Source organism: Ictalurus furcatus, chromosome 17 (assembly GCF_023375685.1).
Source record: "Ictalurus furcatus strain D&B chromosome 17, Billie_1.0, whole genome shotgun sequence".
Classification (NCBI taxonomy): domain Eukaryota; kingdom Metazoa; phylum Chordata; class Actinopteri; order Siluriformes; family Ictaluridae; genus Ictalurus; species Ictalurus furcatus.
Genome location: NC_071271.1, coordinates 18,798,697 through 18,820,961, shown reverse-complemented (window position 1 = coordinate 18,820,961; position 22,265 = coordinate 18,798,697). Strand labels below are relative to the sequence as shown.

The 22,265-nt window shown below is 40.0% G+C and overlaps 2 protein-coding genes across 2 annotated transcripts in view; one reads left to right on the top strand and one right to left on the bottom strand.

Moving 5' to 3' along the window:
• The window catches only part of niban1b (niban apoptosis regulator 1b), a 34,191-nt gene extending 19,821 nt beyond the window's left edge, over window positions 1–14,370 (top strand). The window contains exons 6-14 of the mRNA XM_053646835.1: window positions 2,312–2,427; window positions 5,631–5,735; window positions 7,143–7,305; window positions 8,200–8,387; window positions 9,200–9,346; window positions 9,610–9,720; window positions 9,836–9,943; window positions 11,132–11,243; window positions 11,966–14,370. Of these exons, the coding sequence (XP_053502810.1) occupies window positions 2,312–2,427; window positions 5,631–5,735; window positions 7,143–7,305; window positions 8,200–8,387; window positions 9,200–9,346; window positions 9,610–9,720; window positions 9,836–9,943; window positions 11,132–11,243; window positions 11,966–13,047 (2,132 nt within the window). The 3' untranslated portion in view covers window positions 13,048–14,370. The remainder of the gene's footprint in view (window positions 1–2,311; window positions 2,428–5,630; window positions 5,736–7,142; window positions 7,306–8,199; window positions 8,388–9,199; window positions 9,347–9,609; window positions 9,721–9,835; window positions 9,944–11,131; window positions 11,244–11,965) is intronic.
• An 864-nt stretch (window positions 14,371–15,234) lies between these two features.
• Window positions 15,235–21,632, bottom strand: ccdc105 (coiled-coil domain containing 105). Its single transcript, XM_053646836.1, has 8 exons — window positions 21,205–21,632; window positions 20,354–20,626; window positions 19,277–19,381; window positions 19,023–19,179; window positions 18,711–18,877; window positions 17,317–17,412; window positions 16,991–17,104; window positions 15,235–16,738 (listed from the first exon to the last, which is right to left on the bottom strand). The coding sequence occupies exons 1-8, from the start codon at window positions 21,463–21,465 to the stop codon at window positions 16,553–16,555; spliced, it is 1,359 nt and encodes a 452-aa protein (XP_053502811.1). The 5' UTR covers window positions 21,466–21,632; the 3' UTR covers window positions 15,235–16,552.
• Window positions 21,633–22,265: the final 633 nt, after the last annotated feature.

Genomic DNA, 22,265 nt, shown 5'->3' with positions numbered 1-22,265 from the left:
TCTCACCAGTAAGAAAAGGCAATCTCCTTGTTGGTTAAGATTTTACCAGAAAACACGTGGCCTGTCAGATTCTTACACTCCTTGGATATAGGACATATTGCTCCATTAGTTATGGGGAAATGCACATTACTTACACCATTTTTGTCAGATTGTAGCAACCGTTTAAAATCTGCGCTTAAAACATCCTCGTGTAGATCTGTTTCTGGTATAGGAATCCCTCACTATTTAAGTAGATTGGAGATTTGGTGCTGTCAAACACACACTCAGTGAGAGCACACACATACGCGTGTGCTCACCAACACTAAATTTAAAATACACTCACGTACAAAGGCACAGACAGTAGACAGACAGGTAGATGGATAGACTGGTAGGTACATAAGTAGATAAATAAATAGACAGACAGAACCACAGACTAACAGGCACACTCTTAGAAAAAATGTTCCTTCTAGCACCCTGAAAACCTCTTCAGTTTCTCCTCACGTGGAAACCACACAACAGAGGGTTCCCCTTTCAGAAAAAGTTCCACGTAGAACCATTTAGAACCTTGGGACTGATAAACATCCAAAGAACTATTCTTTAAAAGAGACATGTAAATAGAGCGAGAGAACAAGAGAAAGAGAGAGCAAAGATGTCCTGCCTACCCCGCAACTGCAAGGTTGCTGCTGTTGTTTTTTTCCGTGGCCTTGGTAACACTCTAATAATATCCCACTTACAGAAGCTGTTCTTCCTGTGCTGGAGAAACGACGGTCTCGATGACTCGGCTTTCGGTGGTTTTAGCGGTTAGCTCTCCTCTGCAGAGCATGGTTACACACCCTCTAGCATCAGGCATAGAGTACTGTTACCTATGCTTAGTGGAGATGTGCTGCTTTAACACCTTCTGATGCATGTGTGTGTCATATTCCTTAAATACCACATGGTCTATTTGTCATGCGAAGTGACTGATGCTGCCAAAATGCACAGGATACACAGAATTATGTGTTCTGCATGAAGGCGATTAACTGGCTGATGTTCAAGTCCGGTATAACTTCTCATCAATGAATATAAGGATGCTGCCTGTGCATTTTTAATAGAATGATAAGGCCTGTTTACTAGCACTAGCGCTGGTTGTGTAAGTGCATGATGAGCACAACATGTTACAAGAGCTGTTTCTTAACCCACTTTCTAATTGAAGCACTCTTTCAGTTTCATCTCTTTATCCTCCCCTTTCTTTTGTTTTTGGTATTGTACTGACCACAAGAGAGAAGTTTCGTGACGAGCTCATCACGCGATGCAGTGAAATTCATATGAATTAATTTTTATTAGAGACGTACCAGCGCCATTTACCGATTCCAGAGCGCTGAGTTAGCAGATACCTGATACTGATCTGATACTGACATTTTGCAAAAGGTTTCAAAGGCTTTGGTGTAATTACATGCTTTTGTTATTATTTTCTGTCAGTGATCAATAAAGAAATTATTATTTTTGTTATTATTATTTCACAGTAAGCTTATGCTTCTGTTGCTTATTTATGCAAGACTTCACCTGCATGATTTAAGAAAATTCACGGTATATCTTTTTTTTTTTCTTTGGTGCTATGTCTTTAAATGCACTATATAGCCAAAGGTTTGTGGATGTGATCATCACACCCATATGCAGGCTCTCTCTGAACTGCTGCCACAAAGTTGGAAGCACACAGTTGTCTAGAATGTGTTTGCATGCTGTAGGATTATTAAGATTTCCCTTCACTGGAACTAAAGGACCCAAACCAGTTCCAGCATGACACTGCCCCTGTGCACACAGTGAGGGGTGTGGAAGAACCTGAGTGTCCTGCACAGAGCTCTGATCTCAACCCCACTGAACACCTTTGGGATGAACTGGAATGCCAACTGCATGCCAAGCGTCCTCACCCAACATTAGTGCTTGACCTCATGCAAAAATCCTCACAGCCACACTCCAAGATCTAGAGGAAAGCTTTCCCTGAGGTGTGGAAGTTATTCTAACAGAAAAACGGGGACTAAATCTGAAATGGTATGCACAACAAAGCGCATACGAGTGTGATGGTCAGGTGTCCACAAACATTTGGCTATATAGTGTAAATGTTATTTTTTAAAATGTATAAAATAATAAAGTTTTCCCTCTTTTTTTTTTTTTTTTTTTTTTAAACTTTGACCACGTGCAGGATCTATATCACTCATCACCACACACTTCATGTATGAAAATACATCAGCAGGTTGCATGGGGAAATAGGTCATATCTGATCTGATCCAATAGCAATCCAGCATTCCAGGCTGATGTATTGTTAATGTCTATTTCCTTCTCTGTCTATATTCAGACACTCTGAAGAAGACGACATGTGAAGTCCAAGCCTTCCTTAAGGCCATTCACTTTTACAGACAGGAGAAAGGACATTATGAATCATGGGAGATGCTAGTGGGCACCGACTGTCAAGTGAGCATCTTTACCATGTTTGTAGTCTATTGATGTGCATTATAAATAAGCTTGAGTTAAATCCCACCACTGCAGAACACTACAGTAAATCTCAACTACAGTGCCTAGAGATGGTGTGTGTAAAAAGAGAGGTGTGGGTTTGGAGTGGAGAGATGGTGTGTGTGTGTGTGTGTGTGTGTGTGTGTGTGTGGAGTGAGGTGTTGTCCTCATCTGTTAGACAGGCGTGCCTGAGTCGCAGCTCCGTTTAACTGACGTGACCACAAGGGAAATGTTTTCTTTTGCCTCTGAAAAACATAAAGTTATAAATAAAACATAAATAAATACAACAAATTTTCTACAGTTGCAGTGGGAAATGCCCTTGTCCTTTAGCCTTATAACCATTCAAACAACTTCTCAATAAATTACAGAAAATATACTAATAGAAATTTTGTGTACTTTTGCTAAATAATGCAAGGCATTGCTGCGTTTATTTTCTACATTGAAAAACAACGTATGTTAATATCTTCAACGGAAATATGAAAGTGAACATGAATTGTATGGAAAAACCAAATAAATCCGGTAACTGCTTTCTATTTCTGCAAATTATGAAAGAATCTTGTATATGTACAAATAATCAAAATTTTTTTTAAAGTATGTAGTATTACTTAGACGTCCTTACTGTATATTTCATTTTAAATTTCTTTTCAAACACTAATGACAGACATGAGTGTAGTGTTCTTTTAAATTACAAAAAAAAACCCATTATTAATAAGTAACTATTATGGACCTATATAGAACTACATATATAGATAAGTTTCCACACCTCCTCCCTGTTTCTGTGGAGTTTGCAGGTTCTCCCGGTGCTTCGAGGGGGTTTCTTCCAGGTACTCTGGTTTCCTCCTCCAGTCCAAAGACATGCATTGTAGGCTGATTGGCATTTCAAAATTGTCCATAGTGTGTGAATGTGTGTGCCATTGTGCCCTGCGATGGGTTGGCACCCCGACCAGGGTGTCCCTTGCCTTGTGCCCTGAGTTCCCTGGGATCGGCTCCAGACTCCCCGCGAGCCTGTGTAGGATAAGCAGTATGGAAAATGCATGGATGGATGGATGGATGGTCCAGTAGCCATGAAGCTAACGCCTGTGCTTTCCTCTCAGTGTTAGTAAACTGAAATTTAACTCAGTTCATGGCTCACTGTGGTTGAATACATAAGTTCGCTTGAGATGCTCTGGGATAACAACCGTACACGTTTTAGAGAACTAGCTGGTCAACAGATTGCGCATTACTGAATTCACCCACATAGACTTGCATTGACTTTCACTGATTTTTTTCAAGGTATTTTTCTTAGTATATGTGAAGGATCAGAAGCTATTTTTTGTGTTATGCAGAAAACATCATCTGATTTTGCATAACATTTTGAATTCAATAGCAGACTGAGACATTTGGACTGTAATAATAGGTGCTATTATTATCATTCTTATCCTATAATACCCCATACCATATTTGGGAGTGAAATAAGGTGACTGCAGGCTCAGCCACAGGAAATCCAGTAGCCATGAAGGAAACACCTCCACTTTCCTCTCAGTGTTGCTGAATCTTTGCCATTTTATTACCTCATTATCTCCCGGAAAGCATACTGACTTGTTATGTAAGGAAGCTGATCAGCAGAGCATTTGATCACAAACCTCTGACAGTTCTCAGGAAGCGATTTTGCATTCTAAAGGAGCATCGTTTTTGTGACTGGCATCTTACTTTTACAAAAAAACGCATAAAGGTCGGTTTAGAGTTCCTAAGTTATGTGCTTTTGTACTAGGATTCTCAAATTCCTTTAAAGATTATGCAAATGTTTTTATTACTTAGCCTGCTGAGTTGCTAAGTATAATGCTGTGTAATTTCTCTTCACTATTTCAGTTTATTAATGCCTGATTACTATGGAAATTGTACAGTTGGAAGTGTTGGAAAACAGAAAGAATTTTGGGAAAAGAGGAATACTGTCATACACTCATATATACATAAAGTTGTAGAGAGGAAATGTAATGTTAGTGTCCTCGTATGTGGACAGTGGGGTTCAAACTCAAATGCCTTTGAGTATTAAAGTGCACCTATTATGGTTTTTTAAATATTACATGTCATGTAGTGTGTTATAGAGCTGTTTGTGAATGTAAAAAAGTCAGCAAAATTTCAAAAATCAAAGCACACGACAAACGGGGTTATTGACTCCCGAAAGAAGGAACCGATTCTGAACAGCTGAAACGAATCGTTAGTAATTAAAGACTTACTTCCTGTACTAACCTACGTAGGTTTGTAACAAAAAGGCGGGGGGCGCCTCTGGTCTTCATCGGCTGCTCGCTGACAGCGGTAGACCAATCACAACAGACTGGGGCATCTGACCAATCAGAGCAGAGTATGCGCTCTGAAAGGAGGAGTTTAGAATGAATCTTTTTAGAACGGATCATTTAACGAGTCATTTGTGACACTGGATGGGAAAAAGGTAATGCTGCGATTTAAATTATGAGCGCATTAAAGTGTTTTTTGACCTTGGATGCATGTAAATCTATTGTATGAGACCTTTAAAACAAAATTAGGCACGTTTCAAAACCATAATATGTGCGCTTTAAAGAATCTATGACCAATAGTAGCAGAATATGAAGACTATGCATTCATATTTAAAAAATTTAAATTGTCACTTTTTTTAAGCAAAGAAAATCATGAGGATGAAATATTAATTCCTATTTATTTATCTGGTTACTAGTTCCCAATATGTATACATGTATGCTTCTTCGAATAAAAAGGTCTTGACATTTTTTCATTTTTTTCAGAACTTTTTTTTATTAATGGTGTTTGGTAATTTGTTGACTGTTTTCTTTGTTTCTTATAATGCTTTGTGTTTGGCTGTTAGCGTGACTGTAGATACACATAAAGCAAATGACAATTTTGCTTAGTTTAATATAACAGGCTGGTTTTTTATTTACAGGTCTGAGTGCTAGACAGGAAAGCGCACAGCTAAAACCTGTCTGATTTGCACATCGGTGAACCTTGTCTCAAAAAGTACTTTCAGTTTTAGGAACAGTCTACTTATTCATAGTTTAGATCACAGACTGCGATACAACGTTGTCAGGGTTCCAAGTAAAACCCTTTAACAACCGTCATTTATGTTTATTTATAGCACCAATACTATTTTTGTGAGTTCCTCAAACTTGTGTGTGTGTGTGTGTGTGTTTGAGCAGGTGCTGGCCAACCTGGTGATGGAGGAGCTCTTGCCATCCCTGCAGACAGAGCTATTGCCCAGGCTGAAGGGGAAAAAGGCTGAGAGGAAGAGAGTGTGGTTCACGGTGAGTAGCTCTGTATAGACGAAACTGTAGAAAGTCATTCCAACATCAGCAGTGACATGGCTCAAATTTTCATACACGATAATCTCAGTCGCATTTCATTCCAGTCGAGCTGCTGACTTACAATAGGATGCCAAAGTGCACTACTGAAATCTTTTTTTTTTAATTTTATCAGAAAACAAGAAAATTCATATCCCTCACTTCACTAATCTTATTTATTGAAAGCATCAGACAGATAGCTTTATGTATGTGAGGCAGTGGGGTACTTAAGTATACATGAGTGTGTTAGATGGTTATTCTTGTTTGGGATCCCTGTGTCTGTCTTTATGGTTTTATTTTATGTTTGTTGCAGTTGTATGGTGAGGGGAAATAAATATTCGGGCACTTTTTAATATACTTCCAGTGCATATATCCACTTCAAATTTACACACAATGTCTTTTGACTTTGTATTTCCTAATAGAAACAAAAAACATGTATGTATAAGTATAAACAAAGATCAAGACGTCTCAAGGCCTTCTTGAGGTATTTTGGCTGTATGGTTAGCGTCGTTGTTGTTGTTGTCTCCTCTAATATATCCTCGTACATTGCTATCCAGAGTATTTTGTTCCCAAAGAGTACTAAGTTGTCTGAGTGCTTTTACACCTGCATCTCTGGAGTTTTGCATGAGGTGCAGAGATGATAGCGCTATACAAATAAAAGTGAATTAAATTGAATGATTGTTGTGCAGCTCATTGCTTATTGCATTGTTCTTTGTGTAACTGTTGTTTTCGCTGCTTTCAGGTCATCCTGCAACTCCTTTGGAGTGTCTGATGGCCTCTCTCTTACCTTCCTTATCATTAGTCTCAGAGATTTTACCGCACCTGTCCGGCGGCAATTAGTTGTGGTTCCGTGAACTTTCCACCTGCAAAATATCAAACCAGTCGTACTGATAGGGACATTTATGGACATTGCTTTGGCTCTCTAGCTTTTTCCATTCGAGTGTTCTTTAATAATGTTGTCCTTGAGAACTTTAGTGAGCTCCTTCTCCTTCACCATGGTTGTTACTTGTGGCATAAACTTTTCCCAATGAATTACAGTGTCTTAAATTATGACACCAGGTGCAATCTGCACGATTTTATTTTTTGCAGCATTTATATTTACAACTTGATATCATGTACTGTACTGTATATTGAAACATATCTTTGTATATGCCAATTAATACATACTTATTAAATTCATATTTATCAGTATAAAGTCAAAAGACTTGTGTGTAAATGTGAAGTGGCTATATTCAGTATTAAATAACAAACACTAATGTGTCAGAATACTTATTTCCACTGACGTTACGTACATCACTTTGGTTTAAATGTGATTAATAATCGAACAAAATAATAAAATAACAAATAAACATGCTTCCTTACTTTTTCTAGACGGTGGAGGTGACGTACGAGCTGGTGCAGGAGCAGCTGAAAGAGGGACTACAGAGACTGAAGGAGGAGTGCAGCGAGATCGCCAAACTGCAAGAGACACTCATTCGTTCCGATATGGACCAGCTCATCAACTCCAGCAACTTCCTGAAGTCCAAACTACAAGGTGAGGAATAGAGATGAGAAAAACTATGGATTCTTAAATGTATTGCGATTCGTTAAATACCTCGTTAATAACTATTATACACATACAAGCAGGACTGAAGTATCATTAAAAAAAAAACATGCACAGTATCATCCAATCCAATGTAATTACTTTTAGTGACACTTTTTTTTTTTAAAGACTACATTAATTAACATGCCAGATAATGCTTCACAGTCAGTGCAAGGGTTCAGTAGATTGGTTAGGGAAAACACTAGGATGTTTGTAACAGATCCAAGCGTATCATTCTTGTCCTTCAGTAGTATCTTTCTTGTTATTAGAACAAAGAAATACTGTTTTCTATGCTTTTTATCTTTTAAAATATTAGGCTGACCTCTTTTAGAAATCCTATGGCATATGTCAAGCAACATAACCTGAAAATGTGAAGTAATCATCTATCACAGTGCATAACACTAATGGAATAACACTTTCAGATTTCAGATCACTGTACACCATCATATCAATTACACATCCCCTATATATAAGCTGCTTAGCATATAAAGAGCTGATATGAATGTTGTCTTGTTCTCTGTGTGTGTCTTAAGGAGCCAAATATATGATCAGCCCTACTCTAATACAGTTGATGCCTCTATTGTCAATATTTTTTAATTCCATGCCTTTAGGGTATGTCCATCAGAGGTTCTGATATTCATTCTCATAATGTTCTCATTTCTTTTGTGAAAATCTATTTGCAAAAGTCCTGATTGCAAGGATACCAACACAGTCTGTCTGTAGATATCAGATCACAAAAGACATACGTAGTTTCTAAACATAAATGTAGGTGTGTCCGTGTCAAAGTCACAAAGTGGACATGCTTTGAAAGCCATGTTGGAGTATTTATATATGTGTGTTTCTCAGGCCTTGTCTCTGAGCCAGCGATGAAGTTCTGCTCTGAGAGTGTATCTCCGTATCTGGCCTCTATTCTGGAGGAGCTGATGGCTCCGGTGAGTTCAGGCTTCCAGGCTGTGAGGCAGCGTTTGGAGACAGAGCTGAACCGAATCTGCAAGGACTTCCAACCTGGTGGAACTAAAGAAGAACTTACTAAAGTAAGACTCGGAGGGTGGGGGGGGGGGGGCATTGTAGCACATGGACATTGTAGCACATCACTACAACAGAAGCTAATACAGTGTTAGCTCAATTAGTAATACTCTGGGTATATACGCTGATTAATTATCTGAGTTCTTTTGTTGTTTAAAAAGTGGGAAAACCATGGGATTGGTACATCTCTAGCTGATGCTGAATGCTGGTATTTGAATGTGTATGGTGTTAGTGGTCTGTGAAAGAGAATGAGGTTGTTGCTTGCTGAATGTTGGTCTGTGATTCAAAATATTGGTGTTGCTGCCCCCAACAGCTTCAGTAGGGCGTTACATTCTACCCAGAAATAGTGGGTTATGTGGGTTATCATTGTTATAAAGGGTTATAAGGGTTGATATGTTGACATTGAGGGCGCACGGTGGCTTAGTGGTTCGCACGTCCGCCTCACACCTCCAGGGTCGGGGGTCCGATTCCCACCGTGACCATGTGTGTGCGGAGTTTGCGTGTTCTCCCCATGCTGCGGGGGTCCAAAGTGTCCGTAGTGTATGAATGGGTGTGTGAGTGTGTATGTGATTGTGCCCTGCGATGGATTGGCACCCTGTCCAGGGTGTCCCCTGCCTTGTGCCCGATGCTCCCTGGGATAGGCTCCAGGTTCCCCGTGACCCTGAAAAAGCGGTATAGAAGATGGATGGATGGATGGATGTTGACATTGGTGGAGAATGTTCTTTGATAGTGTTTGTTGGTGAATCATTGATGCTGTTTGTTGTTGAATGTTGGTAATTAATGGTAGAGTAAATGTTGGTTTCTGTATTACCTTTATAAGGCTTTAGAAGAGGTGTCTCATGCCCAGCTGGAGGACTGTTATCAGCATGTCTCCGTACTGAAGGAACAGCTGCAGGAGCTGCGCAGCCGCTTCAGGTTCTCCAACTCCGCATTGGTGGTGCACAAGACACAGAGCCACATGCAGCAGGTAGGCCTCACGGTGCAGCTCCGCTCTGGGGACCATTATCTCCTGAGCACTCTCTCACTCTCATACTGTTTCACTGCAGTGCCTGTTTTGTTGTCTTTAGCTCGGTCTTAGAGGCACAGAAGTATTCTTCATATAATCAGTTATGGTTAACGTTAAAATTCCGTGGCTCCCTCTGTAATTTACCATAATATACCTTATGAAGATACACACTTGTGTCAGTTGTTGTAAGCATGCTTGTTTTATGAGTGCTTTGCTTATTTTAGCTGATGGAGAATGCTGTGTACACATTTGAGTTGCTGCTTCAGTCAGCCATGAATGATGAACCTGACAAATTGGCCACAGTCATGGAGAAAGCCAAGCTCCGAGTGCTTAAGGTGGCCATACATTAATCATAAAACGTTCAATTTTACCTAAACTAGTCCATAAAAAGACTATTTAATAACTATTAGCTTGTGGATATCAGATTAATGCCCTATTTATCACTTTCAGCAATATGACTATGATAGCAGCACAGTGAGGAAGAGGATTTTCCAGGAGGCTCTGGTGGACATCACACTGCCAGCCATCAGGAGAAACCTGGCACCCAGCTGTAAAACTGTAACTACTAGCACTCGCACACTAGGGCAAAGCATGAGATATAATGTCTAATTTGTACAGCTTTCATGTCCCTGGGAAAATAGTATACAAAATGAAAAATCTATCATATCAGATTTGAGTGTTATAATAAATAGGCAGCAGAACTGTATTGAAACAAGACAGAAAGAAAGATTAAACTCTGATCAACCCAGCTGCACAGTTATCACACTTGGCCACATATTATAGTGAAGCCTGTCCCCTTGGCACCACTCCAGGGTATTTCCAGGCATATGATCAGGCCCCTATCTACTCGAATGGAGAGAGAGAGAGAGAGAATATGATATTTTAAACATGAATTTGAAATGACAAATGTTGTTTGAATAATATGTGGACTTCTAATCTACCAAAAAAATTTAAAAATAAGTCAAATTATTCTAGCCACTGCTCATTTCTCCATAACATTTGATGCAGATGCTTGACAAAGCCAACCTTACTGACGTCAGATTTAATTGAAGATACATTTATAAATATAGGTGAGCCAATTTTCCATCCTGATGAATCAAATAAGTAAATAAACAAATCCTTATTTGATATTAACAAAACACTGAAAGAAGTGAATTAAAGGCTGAAATACAGACTACCAAAATCAATAACGTCACATCTGACATGCTTTAGTGGTAATACAAAATTATATTTATATAATGAGCTAATAAAGATCCATATCTGCTTGAATGATTCACATTTATGAATGAGATGTTGACGTAAATCTCATTACCGGTACTTTAGCTCAAGGTTCCAGTGTGTGCAATTGTGATTATTATATCAGTGTTATTTGTTTTTTGTTTTTTGTTTTTTTTTTATTATCACTTATATTAATCTACCTCCTATACTTGCTATAGAACATATTGGCTTTAATTATTTAACTGCATATTAAGATTTTCTCAAATTGTAAAAATGTTATGCTCAAATTTACACACACTCCGACCAGACGTCAGTTTACCAATTACAAATGCGCCAAAGATGATGAATATGGACAGTTGTTTGCATTTGCATATTTTACTTGAATGAATAAGGGCAAAACCCATTAAGGACTGTTGCAGAGAGCCTTGCCCCATGTGTTCGAATTTGATAGGCCTGCCATGTTCCTCTTTACTAAGATTTGTGTCTTTATCTGTACCGAATGAGTTTTCCTTTTTTATTTTCCTATAGGAGCTGCAGAAATATGAGCAGTACATCTTCGCTGATTACACAAACTTCATCCAAGTGGAGAACATCTATGAGGATATAATGCTGAACACCCTGAATAACGAAGTAGACAAAGGTAAAATGGCTTTAGTCTTATTGTAGTACTTTACTGTTCAGTCCATACAGGATTTCGTGGAGATTTGTTTGTGATTGTTGCGGCCAAAAATGCTCAATTTTGCTGCGGGTTTTACAAAAATTTGCACTGCATTGTGCAGTTTTGTGCTTTTTTTATTATTATTATTTTTTTTTAGGAAAACTAATTGAATTGACGAAATTGTTTTGCACGGTCATTCACAGAGATGTTTGTTGGTAAATGAGACCTTTTAGCTGTAATGTTCGACGCACGTGACTCGAAGACTGCTTTGGCTGAATGCACGTTATGATGACGTCACATGACACGTTGGGATGATGTCATGTGGCACGTCTTGGCTCAAATCTGCAGAACATTTGCTGTAATTTAGAAAAATTGCAAGCTCCTCCAAATATTGTGGAGTTTCCTTGATTTTGCGTTCATTTCTGCGATCCTGGCGGGACTGACTATTACACAACATTATGAAATTTTTATGATGTTTATATTCAGAAAATTCTAGATAGAGGTAAACATTAGAAATATACTGATAAGTAACTTGGGCAAAGTTTTTAAGTTCGAATCCCAACAGTGCTACACTCCAAAAGATCAGAGAGCGCGTAATTGTCCTGCTGTCTTGGTGAAAAAGACTGCCCGTCTCTCCACTGTCTAGCTTCTTTCATAGGAATGTCTTACTTTGCCAATCTCACGATGTCTTTTTTTCCGTACAGTGGTGAAAGAAGCGGCCACTATGAAGAAGCACAACCTGTTTGTGGACAGCACCGAGCTGCAGTGTCTTAGTCAGAGCAGTTTGATAGACAGCCGCACTCCACCTCTCTCATCCCCTTCCAGTCCAGCCAAAATGCAATCTGCAGTTGCAGCACAAAAAGCTGAGCAGATTTCCAGCTCCTCAATGGTGGACAATGGCAGTCCAGAGAAGCAACCATTGGAGAAGAAGCAAGAGCTTGCAGATGAATCATCTCAGACAGTTGATGCACAACCATCTAAGCCCAGTGAGGTTTCAGCAATACCTAGTATGCCTTCTTGTGTTTCTGCAGATTCCCCAGATCTATCTAAGGTCCCTTCAATATCCATATCTGATTCCTCAGAACTGAAGTGTGAAATGTCTGTGGATAAACCTGACATGGTGTCCTGCACCTCATTACCAGAAGCAGCTGATGCTACAGCTCAGAGCCAAGCTATGACTGATTTCAACACTTCTCCTGTAATTATTGTGTCAGAACCCGAGTCGCTTGCAGATCAAACCATTTCTGTCCACCTACCAGTTGAGCTGAACGCAGAATGTCCTGTTTCTCCAGCATCTGTGAAAGAAAATCAAAATGTCAGTGTTTCAGATGAGACAGAGGTTGATGCTGCAAATCAATCTCATTCTGAGATCGGTGATGATGTGCCCGCACCCCCTGAGGAGCCACACAGTGATACAGTCCAGCCTGATACAACCAATGCTGAAAATCCTTCAGGTTCCCAGACTAAAGACACAGATGACACTCAAACTGAAACACCTTCCTGTGATTCATCTTCCTCTACAGTCAGTGAGAACGCAGCAGAGTGTGAGATGGAGAGCTCCACCACTACCAACACAAACAGACTCCCTAATATCCCTGATCTTCCAGCAGGGGGCGACATGACTGAACAGTCTGCAAAGGTAGAGACTGACCGAGACTCTTTCACTGAGGATCAAGAAGCAGAAGATCCGCTGGACAGCGTGAAATCAATCAGAGATCTGGTGGTGGAAGTCATTGAGGTAGAGGACATTGTGAGTCCCTGTCCAGATAGTAGGGGAACTCAATAAAGGCCTCCATAGTGAATTAATTCCTAAGGGTCTTACTGCACAGGGGCTTTTACAAACAACTAAAAAAAAAACATATTGTGATTGCATCTTACTTAGTTACAGTTTAGACTGAAAATGCTTTTTTTTTAAAAAAAAATAAATAAATAAATAAATAAATATTGTAATTAAATCTCATCAAATTTTTTAAGATAATAAGAATAAATAAATAAATATAAGTTGACATAATTTTTAAAATATTGTCTAGAATTAGTTTAGTTAGCACTGCACTTTGTATGTAACACTTATTCATTGTCTTTTGAATATCTCAATTTTATTTGCAAAAGCTTGTGTATTAATTAGTATTACATTCTACTTAATTACTTTAAAATACGATCTCTAATGAGGGAATAGTGTTTTACACGATACATCAGTGAGCTCAGTGCCACTGAGTGTGTAACCTTGTGTAGATGAACATTACTTCATATATATCCATCTGTTTCATAACTGCAATAAACTGATATTTTCTACCTAGCATGGTAAGGATTGTTTAAAATTCAAAATATGGTGTGACTTTGTTCATGATTTTTAAAATAACCAAGAATTAAATGCAATGGTTAATAGAGGTGAATAGAAACTACTCCTAAATGCTTAGCTTACATAGGATCCCGGAGCTTTTGTTTAACTGTCATGCGCAAACTTTCATTTTGGCACGATGCTGAATATATTTACCATATAATAATGGAAAGGGATCTGATTTTCACTCTCACTTTCAGTAACTGCTTTATCCTGGTCAGGGTCACAGTGGATCCAGCGCCTATCCTGGGAAAACTGGGCATGAGGCATGATTACACCTTGGATCACAGGGCAGCGTGCACATATACTCTAACACCTAGCGGCAATTTATCTTAACCAGTCCACCTACTGGCATGTTTTTGGGAGGAAGGATTCCTCCTTGGAACCTGGAGGAAACCCATGTGGACATGGAGAGAATATGCATAGACAGTAACCCATGTTCAGTAATGACAAGAAAAACGGTAAAAACACTTGGAACCTATGGATTTTCCATTATATGAGATTTTTTTTTCCCATGATTTTACTAATGGTGAAGAAGATGAAGCTGGCACAGTATTGTTGCTCCTTTACAGGTCTGTAAACACAATCTGTATACAGCTCTGAACTGTGTGAATGGCCTGCTATGCCTAACGAATCAATTAAAAAATAATTTAAAAAGAATAAAAGACAGTTCTTTCCTTCTCTCCATTAACATGCATATTGTGTGTATATATTGTTATAATGGCTTTTTAAACAGTTGCTCTTGAAAGTGATGTCATGACAGTCCTTGCTAAGACTAACTCTACAGTAGTTGAACCACCGTAGGGGCGGAGCTTTGTGTACATGGGCTGGAATGGGGGTGTGTTCAAGGAGTAGAAAAAGAATTCAAATCTTACTCAATTCCACCTATTTTACCATAAGAGACCTAAATTTCCAGCCCAGTGTCTGCTTAAAGCATTGGTAAATCTACACGGATTACAAACTTTTACAACTGAGGCCAGAAACAGGTGTCGAGAAAGGATAATCTTTTTAGTCCTGATGAAGTATGGGAATCTCTGTTACTGTACATAACAATGCTCCTTCTTTACTTATAAAAATGTCACACAAAGTGTATTAAAGCTAATATGGCTACTGGGGATTTAATAAAAGTAGATTGTTGCAGAAATTGGCCTACTTTAAGTAAATTAAATTTCTGTTACATCATCACAAGAATGGAACTCTTTTATACAACATATAAAAGAAACTCAGTGGGGTTTTTTCCTGGGTTTTCCAGTTTCCTCCCACCTTCCAAAAACATGCCAGTTGGTGCTTTGGCTGTGCTACATTGCTCCTAGGTGTGAATAAGTATGTGACTGTGTGTATTTGATGCCTTGTGATCAACTGGCTTCCCATCCGAAGTGTATTCGTGTGTCCGGGAGAAGCTCTGGATCAATCCCAATCACTGTTGCACTCAGAATTCTCAAAAAAAAATAAAATAATAATAATAATTTAATTGGGACCCAAATAGCATTGCCTGTAATATAAATATTGTAAACAATGTAAATGCTTCTTTCTTTCCAGTACATTTGAAAAGGTGTAATAATGACCATGCCAACCTAGCCACTATGCTTCTCATATACCTAATATCCAAAATACAGAGACATCTTAAACATAGTTTTCCTTCAAATTAATCACTGATTTTTAAAGACAAAGACACAAACAAAGGCTTAAGATTAATTTTATTTAATGATCACCAGATGTATGGGTCAGTATGGGCCATTATGTCAGTTAATACGATCTGTTAAAAAAAGCATCAATACAATCTACACACGTAATACACTCACATTGTCAACCCTGTATAATATAGTGATGGGAAGTTGGGATCATTTTACTGACTCGGATCTTTGAATCTCGTTCAGCAAAATGAACGAATCTTTTTTTGAGTCGTTTCGTTCACTTCAGCAGAATATAATAAAAATGTTACGTTAAATTCCCCAACACATCTAGTATTTACGCAAATGTTGATCACGTTTAAAATAAGAAATAAACTATCAGCTAATGCAACCAAGGCCAAATTATGAGAAACAGAAATGATTAATTAATTGCTTAGCTGGTCTTCAGGCTATGCAGTCTGTTAGTTCACCTCACCCCCCGATCCGAGTCGACGAACGAACGACTTGAACCCGAAGACTCGAAAGGTGAACTAATCCTTTCTGTTTCCTGTACAGAACCTATGGGGATGGTGCAGCACATGCGTGGTCAACACAAAATGAACGAATCACTCTCGGAGACAATTCGTTGTTCCCAAGACATATTAAAGTGCACCTATTATGGTTTTTCAAATATTATCTTTCATGTAATGTGTTATAGAGCTGTTTGTGAATGAAAAAAGTCTGCAAAGTTTCAAAAATCAAAGCGCACGACAAACGTAGTTATTGACTCCCAAAAGAAGGAAGCGATTCTGAACAGCTGAAACGAGTCGTTAGTAATTCCAGACTTACTTCCTGAACTAACCTACGTAGGGTTGTAAAAAAAAGCCCCGCCTCTGCTTTTCATCAGCTGCTCGCGAACAGAAGGAGCTGAAACTCGTTATGGTAGTGGGCGTTTCCTTATTGAAACACGCTGACAGTGGTAGACCAATCACAACAGACTGTGACATCTGACCAATCAGAGCAGAGTATGCTCTCTGAAAGGAGGAGTTTAGAACGAATCCTTTAGGACAGATCATTTAACGAGTCGTTTTGACACTGGGGGAAAAGGTAATGCTGCAGTTTAAATTATGAGCACATTAAAGTGTTTTGTGACCTTGGATGCTTGTAAATCTATTGTATGGGACCTTTAAAACTAAATTAGGCACATCAAACCATAAAAGGTGCGCTTTAAAGATGAAGGAATCAAAATTAAGGAATCGTTCATGAACAACACATCACTAGTATAAAACTGGTCACAGAGGAGTACTTATGAGTTTGAAAGTGCAGACACAGAAGTGATCGTTTTATGTGCTTACTGAGTGGACAAACATGTGAGGTATATTCCTTCTTCGAAGCCGGACTATAGCGGAGTCTACACTCGCTGCCACTCTCTTTGCACACGAGTCGTCCTCCAGCTGCAAGTGTGCAACCTGCAGCTCTTCTACTGCTTTCTCTGCACACTCCAAATGCTGCTTCAGCATAACACTGCCCTAGAAGACAGACATAATAGCGTACCTTTTATTACACCACACAGTGTCAGAAAACTTTGCATTACAACAAAAAATATTGATGCACCCATAGTTGTCTGGTAAATTACTCAGTGTTATCCAAACCACTTAAGCATTTAAAATGCTGATAATTATGTCTGTCATTGTTCTGGAAATAATAGCTAAAGTGGATTATAAACATGTGGAGATACGCAATTAGTGAATGTTGTTATGATATCATGTTGATTACACTACCTGTGTTAGGAGTCTGGACTCAGGCAGCTGAACACTTGGATGTCTCTCATAGGCTTGCACAACAGGCCTGTTCATCCTCTCTCTGCAGAATAGGTCGTCAGAGGAGACTGGACCCTACAGCAGAATGATAGAGTGCAATAAATAATGCTGTTTACTCCTATAAATACTTGGTTAATTAGTCTAATATTACAACATGGCTAACAATGTCCAATGTACAGCAAGTGGGGAGATTTTCCTGATATCAAGGACTGATGCAAAAGTCAAACTGACTACAACATGCATCAATACAGCAATGCTGTAGCAAACATATCAATACCAAAACATACCAAAGTTCTACCATGACTGTAGCTGGCACACTGCATCTGTCTCTGTTTACGGTAGATGGCCTGTCTAGTGGCCGCTGAGCTCAGCGTTAGACGTTGCTAAGAAAGAAAGATTTAGCCAAATTAAGAAACAACACTGCAACGTATGTGCAAATGTGGGCACATTTATAGTGGGTGGAAATCACATTTTAATTGTTAACACAGAATAATTTTTCCCATTTAAAACACTTTCAGAGTTAGGTCAGTTTATGTTGTTACAAAATATGATCCACAGCACTGAAGGCTAAGCTGCTAAGCTAGCTAACTAGCCAAAAAATGGCAAACATGATACACTACAGCTTATCAATCATTACACACGAGATTAGCTAATAATGAACATTGAACAGTTGTGATTGATACAGTGCATTTTAGCAGGTTTGGTTAGTGGTATATAAATTGCCGATAATAAAATATTAGAGACTGAAATATTACAGCGGATGTTGTGTATGTGACAAATTAGTAGACGTTAGCAAAATGGCTAACTATCTGGGATAGCAGCAGGATATGGGTCATATAAAAAATAGATCAGCTGATGCTATAGGTGTAGAGATGCTCCTAGGCCAGTAGTTACTTAATTAAAAATGTAAAAATATATACTGAAAAATGTATTTAGTAATTTATCTATGTGGGGCGCATGGTGGTTTAGTGGTTAGCACGTTCGCCTCACACGTCCAGGGTTGGGGGTTTGATTCTCACCGTGGCCCTGTGTGTGTGGAGTTTGCATGTTCTCCCTGTGCTGCGGGGGTTTCCTCCGGGTACTCCGGTTTCCTCCCCCAGTCCAAAGACATGCATGGTAGGCTGATTGGCATGTCCAAAGTGTGCATGTGTTTGTACCCTACGATGGATTGGCACCCCGTCCAGGGTGTACCCCGCCTTGTGCCCGATGCTCCCTCGGATAGGTTCCCCGTGACCCAGTAAGGATAAGCGGAATAGAAGATGGATGGATGGATGGATTTATCTACGTGGATTTTCGAAGACATAGTTCTTAATTTCTAGAGCCCTCTGCTGCCTGTGTGGTGAATTGCAGTTGCTATGGCTGTGTATCAAATTGCATATTAGTTCATATATTCTTACACTATACACTTGAGTATGTAGTACCAAGATTTTTGCAGGGTAGTAAAGTCTTAAATTACGGTACAGTACCTGACATAACTGCATGCCAGAACAACCACTAATTTTAAAACCTAAATCATCTGGTCTATAATCTTGTCAATAAATTGTACTATAAAAACTACTACTAAAAAGTAAGGATTTTTATTGTTTGTTTGTTTATTTGGTAGTTTATTTTTATGACCAAAATTGCTGCAAAAAAAAAGGCATTTAGCCTATAAAGAACAACTTCTAGATTCTCATCTAACCTGTAGACTCTGCGTTTCTGCAATTTTCTTCAACAGACCGTCATTGACTGAGCGATGCAGAGTTGCCTGTTTAATGACGGCGTCACACATGACCTGTTCAATGCTCCCGCTGAGCTGCTGAGATGTCTGCAACACAGCTGCTGATGACTCTAGCGCCTCTTTACACTCTGTGTGTGGATTTGGGAGACGAATTCAGCACACACACAAGTATTAAACAAAATCCCAATTTACTGCAGATTCTTTTGAGATTACGTTTTCACTCATGTGAAAGAAAGTTATCATCTGAATTCAAAGGACAGTGTCAAACAGTACCTGGGGTAAATGGACCAGAGGGGTCAGGTTTCAGTGACAGAGGAGAGAGTGAGAGATGTACAGCTGCTGAAGGTGATCCATGTTGAGGGAGCAGATCAATTACCCTGGATCTTTCAAAGGCACAGTCCAGGAGCTGTCTGCTGCTCTGAACTAGGATCTTAAAGTCACAGAGATGTAAACACTATGTCAGATATACGTGTTGTGCCCTTGCACCTTTTATATAGTATTTATATTGTCTATAGTCTAGTTTATACCTGCAGCTGAGTTAAAGTGTCTCTCAGCAGAGTCTCCAATTTCTGCTTCAGCTCATTCAAGCCCTTCCTCTCATGGCAAAGCAGATGATCAGCTCCATCTTTTTCCTTCAAAGAAAAGCATTAGAATACATTCATGTATGAAAACATTAGCTGTGTCTGAAACTGAATGTTATCCTTGCTTATATTGATTGCCAATCCCATCCTCTCGGTTATATGGGAAGCGCTGCTTAAACTAGAAGTATGGGAATACTACAAATAATGGTGTACATGGTACACGTGTACGGTGGCTTAGTGGTTAGCACGTTTGCCTCAGGGGTTCAGGGGTTTCCTCCGCGTACTCCAGTTTCCTCCCCCAGTCCAAAGACATGCATGGTAGGCTGATTGGCGTGTCCAAAGTGTCCGTAGTGTATGAATGGGTGTGTGAATGTGTATGTGATTGTGCCCTGTGATGGGTTGGCACCCCGCCTGTGCCCCATGCTCCCTGGGATAGGCTCCAGGTTCCCCGTGACCCTGTAGGATAAGCGGTATAGAAGATGGATGGATGATTGGATTAATATAGGTCTATCGCCCCTTCTGAAAATGGCAAATTTCAGCTTGAATTTGGATCACCAATGATTTCATTTAAGAAATGTGAGAGCACAAGAAATGTCTTGCTATCTAATCATTACATTATGTCTAGTCTTAGCCTCATACACTCCGTATCCATGCATATCTTTTTTACACTCTTCCTGCAATGACAATCAGAACGTAGAAGGTAGAAATCTGATCGGTTCGCCGTACTTCCATGTATACACTACTACAGGAAAACAACATTTTAAACGCTGCGGCGCAGTGAGTGTTTCCGTTCAAGTTGCAGTCACTGGATTCAAGAATGTTCACAGTATCACATCTGTAAAAGATATTTTTGTGTGAAGAAAATGAGATCATCTCAGATGTGTACCGACAGGCTAGGGAAAAATGTCTTGTGGCTGGTCATGTGACAGTCATTTTGCCTCACCCTGTGAAAGTAGGTGGTTCTTATCAGCGTTATTTGACAAAACATACCAGACCCTGTAAATGTGATCCCTCCTCACTTACAGTCTCAGTGGCCGGTCTTCGTTTCCGCTCGTCTGTGGTTTTCTGGTTGATGAGCAGTGCTGTCCTGATACTTCGCAACAGTTTCTCCAGTTTTTCTTTCTGATGATCCAGCCTAGTGGCTTCCTCAGTGATCCTCCATGCCTGCCTCCGCAAACGGCCTTCTACTAGCAGTACGGCACGGGTGTATTCAGCAGCCACTGCTACGCTGAGGCCTGCACTTTTCTCACGCAGCGCAGGTGGTGGGAACGGGCTGCTTGCGCCTAATGAATGCAACTTCAGTGAAAAAAATAGAGATGTTTGTTATACTCAGCTGCCACTTTATTAGCTACATCTACCCTGTACTGTCCTCTTCATCACAGTCAGCTAAGTTCTACAGTTACTGAGTGTAGCCCATTTGTGTCAGCCTCCTTGTGTCAGTATTTATCAAAGGATTAATGGCAAAGGATTGGCACCCTGTCCAGGGTGTACCCCGCCTTGTGCCCGATGCTCCCTGGGATAGGCGCCAGGTTTCCCTGTGACCCTGAAAAGGATAAGCGGTATAGAAGATGGATGGATGGATGGATGGATCCTCACAGACCTCCGATCATATCATTTCTGTGGTGGTCCATTCTCAGCAAAGCAGTGGCACTGATACAAGGCTTAGCGGATATGCTGAGGTATTTAAACATGGTGCACACTTTTTAGACACCCAAACAGGTTCTAACATCTGGCCAGAGGTGGTGCCTTTCCATGGATATGGGTGTAATGTGCATCACAACAGATGGGCTACAGTCATTAACTGTCTACCTACTGTACAAAGTGTATCTGCATGATAGATGTTAGTGAACGCGCATATGGCCTGGTGACCTTACCATAGTCCCAGGGGATTTAGGTCGAGTTTTGATGTCGTCATCACGCTGCGTTCCGTTCACACTGTGAGCCAGAAGCGCTAAATCCGGGAGTTTAGATGGAAACGGTGGTGTCCGATAGCGTGTGGCGGAATCCAGCGCGTGCACATGGGACTGGAGCACCAGGCGCTCGGCGCGCCGGATGGAGCACAGCGTCTCGTCCCGCCGCCCCTGAGCCCCGAGTCTGACCGCGGCACACGGAGCGGACCGAACCACACCTTTCATGACTGTTAGAACCAAGCACGATGGATTAACTCAGACCAATCTACAATTTATCTTTAAGAAGGGAAGTAAGATGGCTCTGCTGCTTCACGAGAGAAAAAAATGTGTTGAGCGTTTCCACAGCAACGGTTAAAGCACGCGCTGCGTTGGGCTTGAGTGTCACGCGAGAGCGCGTCCCTTCCACTCTCAATAGTGTGCCAGTAGTAGGCTAGTACAGTGGTTTTCAAAGTGGGGGCCGCCAGGGGGCGCCCGGGGGGCCTCAACAGTTTGGTGTGAAAAATAAATAATTGCATGATTTTCTCTTTCTCACTCTCAGACAACCACACACACACACACACACACAATCAATTCCTAATCTAATGTAATGTAAAGATGCAAGATGTGATTATTAATTTAAAACAAAGGGGGATCTATTCAGAAGTCTGTATTTTTAATGTTTAAAGACACCTTGCAAAAGGGGGGCCTCGGTCAAATGTTACTGCCATTTGGGGGGCCTTGCCCTGGAAAAGTTTGGGAACCACTGGGCTAGTACTCATCTAACAGGCTAGTACCCATCTAACAGGCTAGTACCCATCTAACAGGCTAGTACTCATCTAACAGGCTAGTACTCATCTAACAGGCCTACTTTTCACTAAGTAAACACTCGTCTAGAAACCCTTTACTAGTACAAGTCTCTGTTGCTATACTAACTGTTCTTAGTTTTCTTATAAGACTAAATAGTCGTTTATCAGTTTGCAAGGAGCTAGCATTAAGTTTTTTTTAATGGCGACAAAGTACTCCTGCAAGTCATTCTGAATAACAGC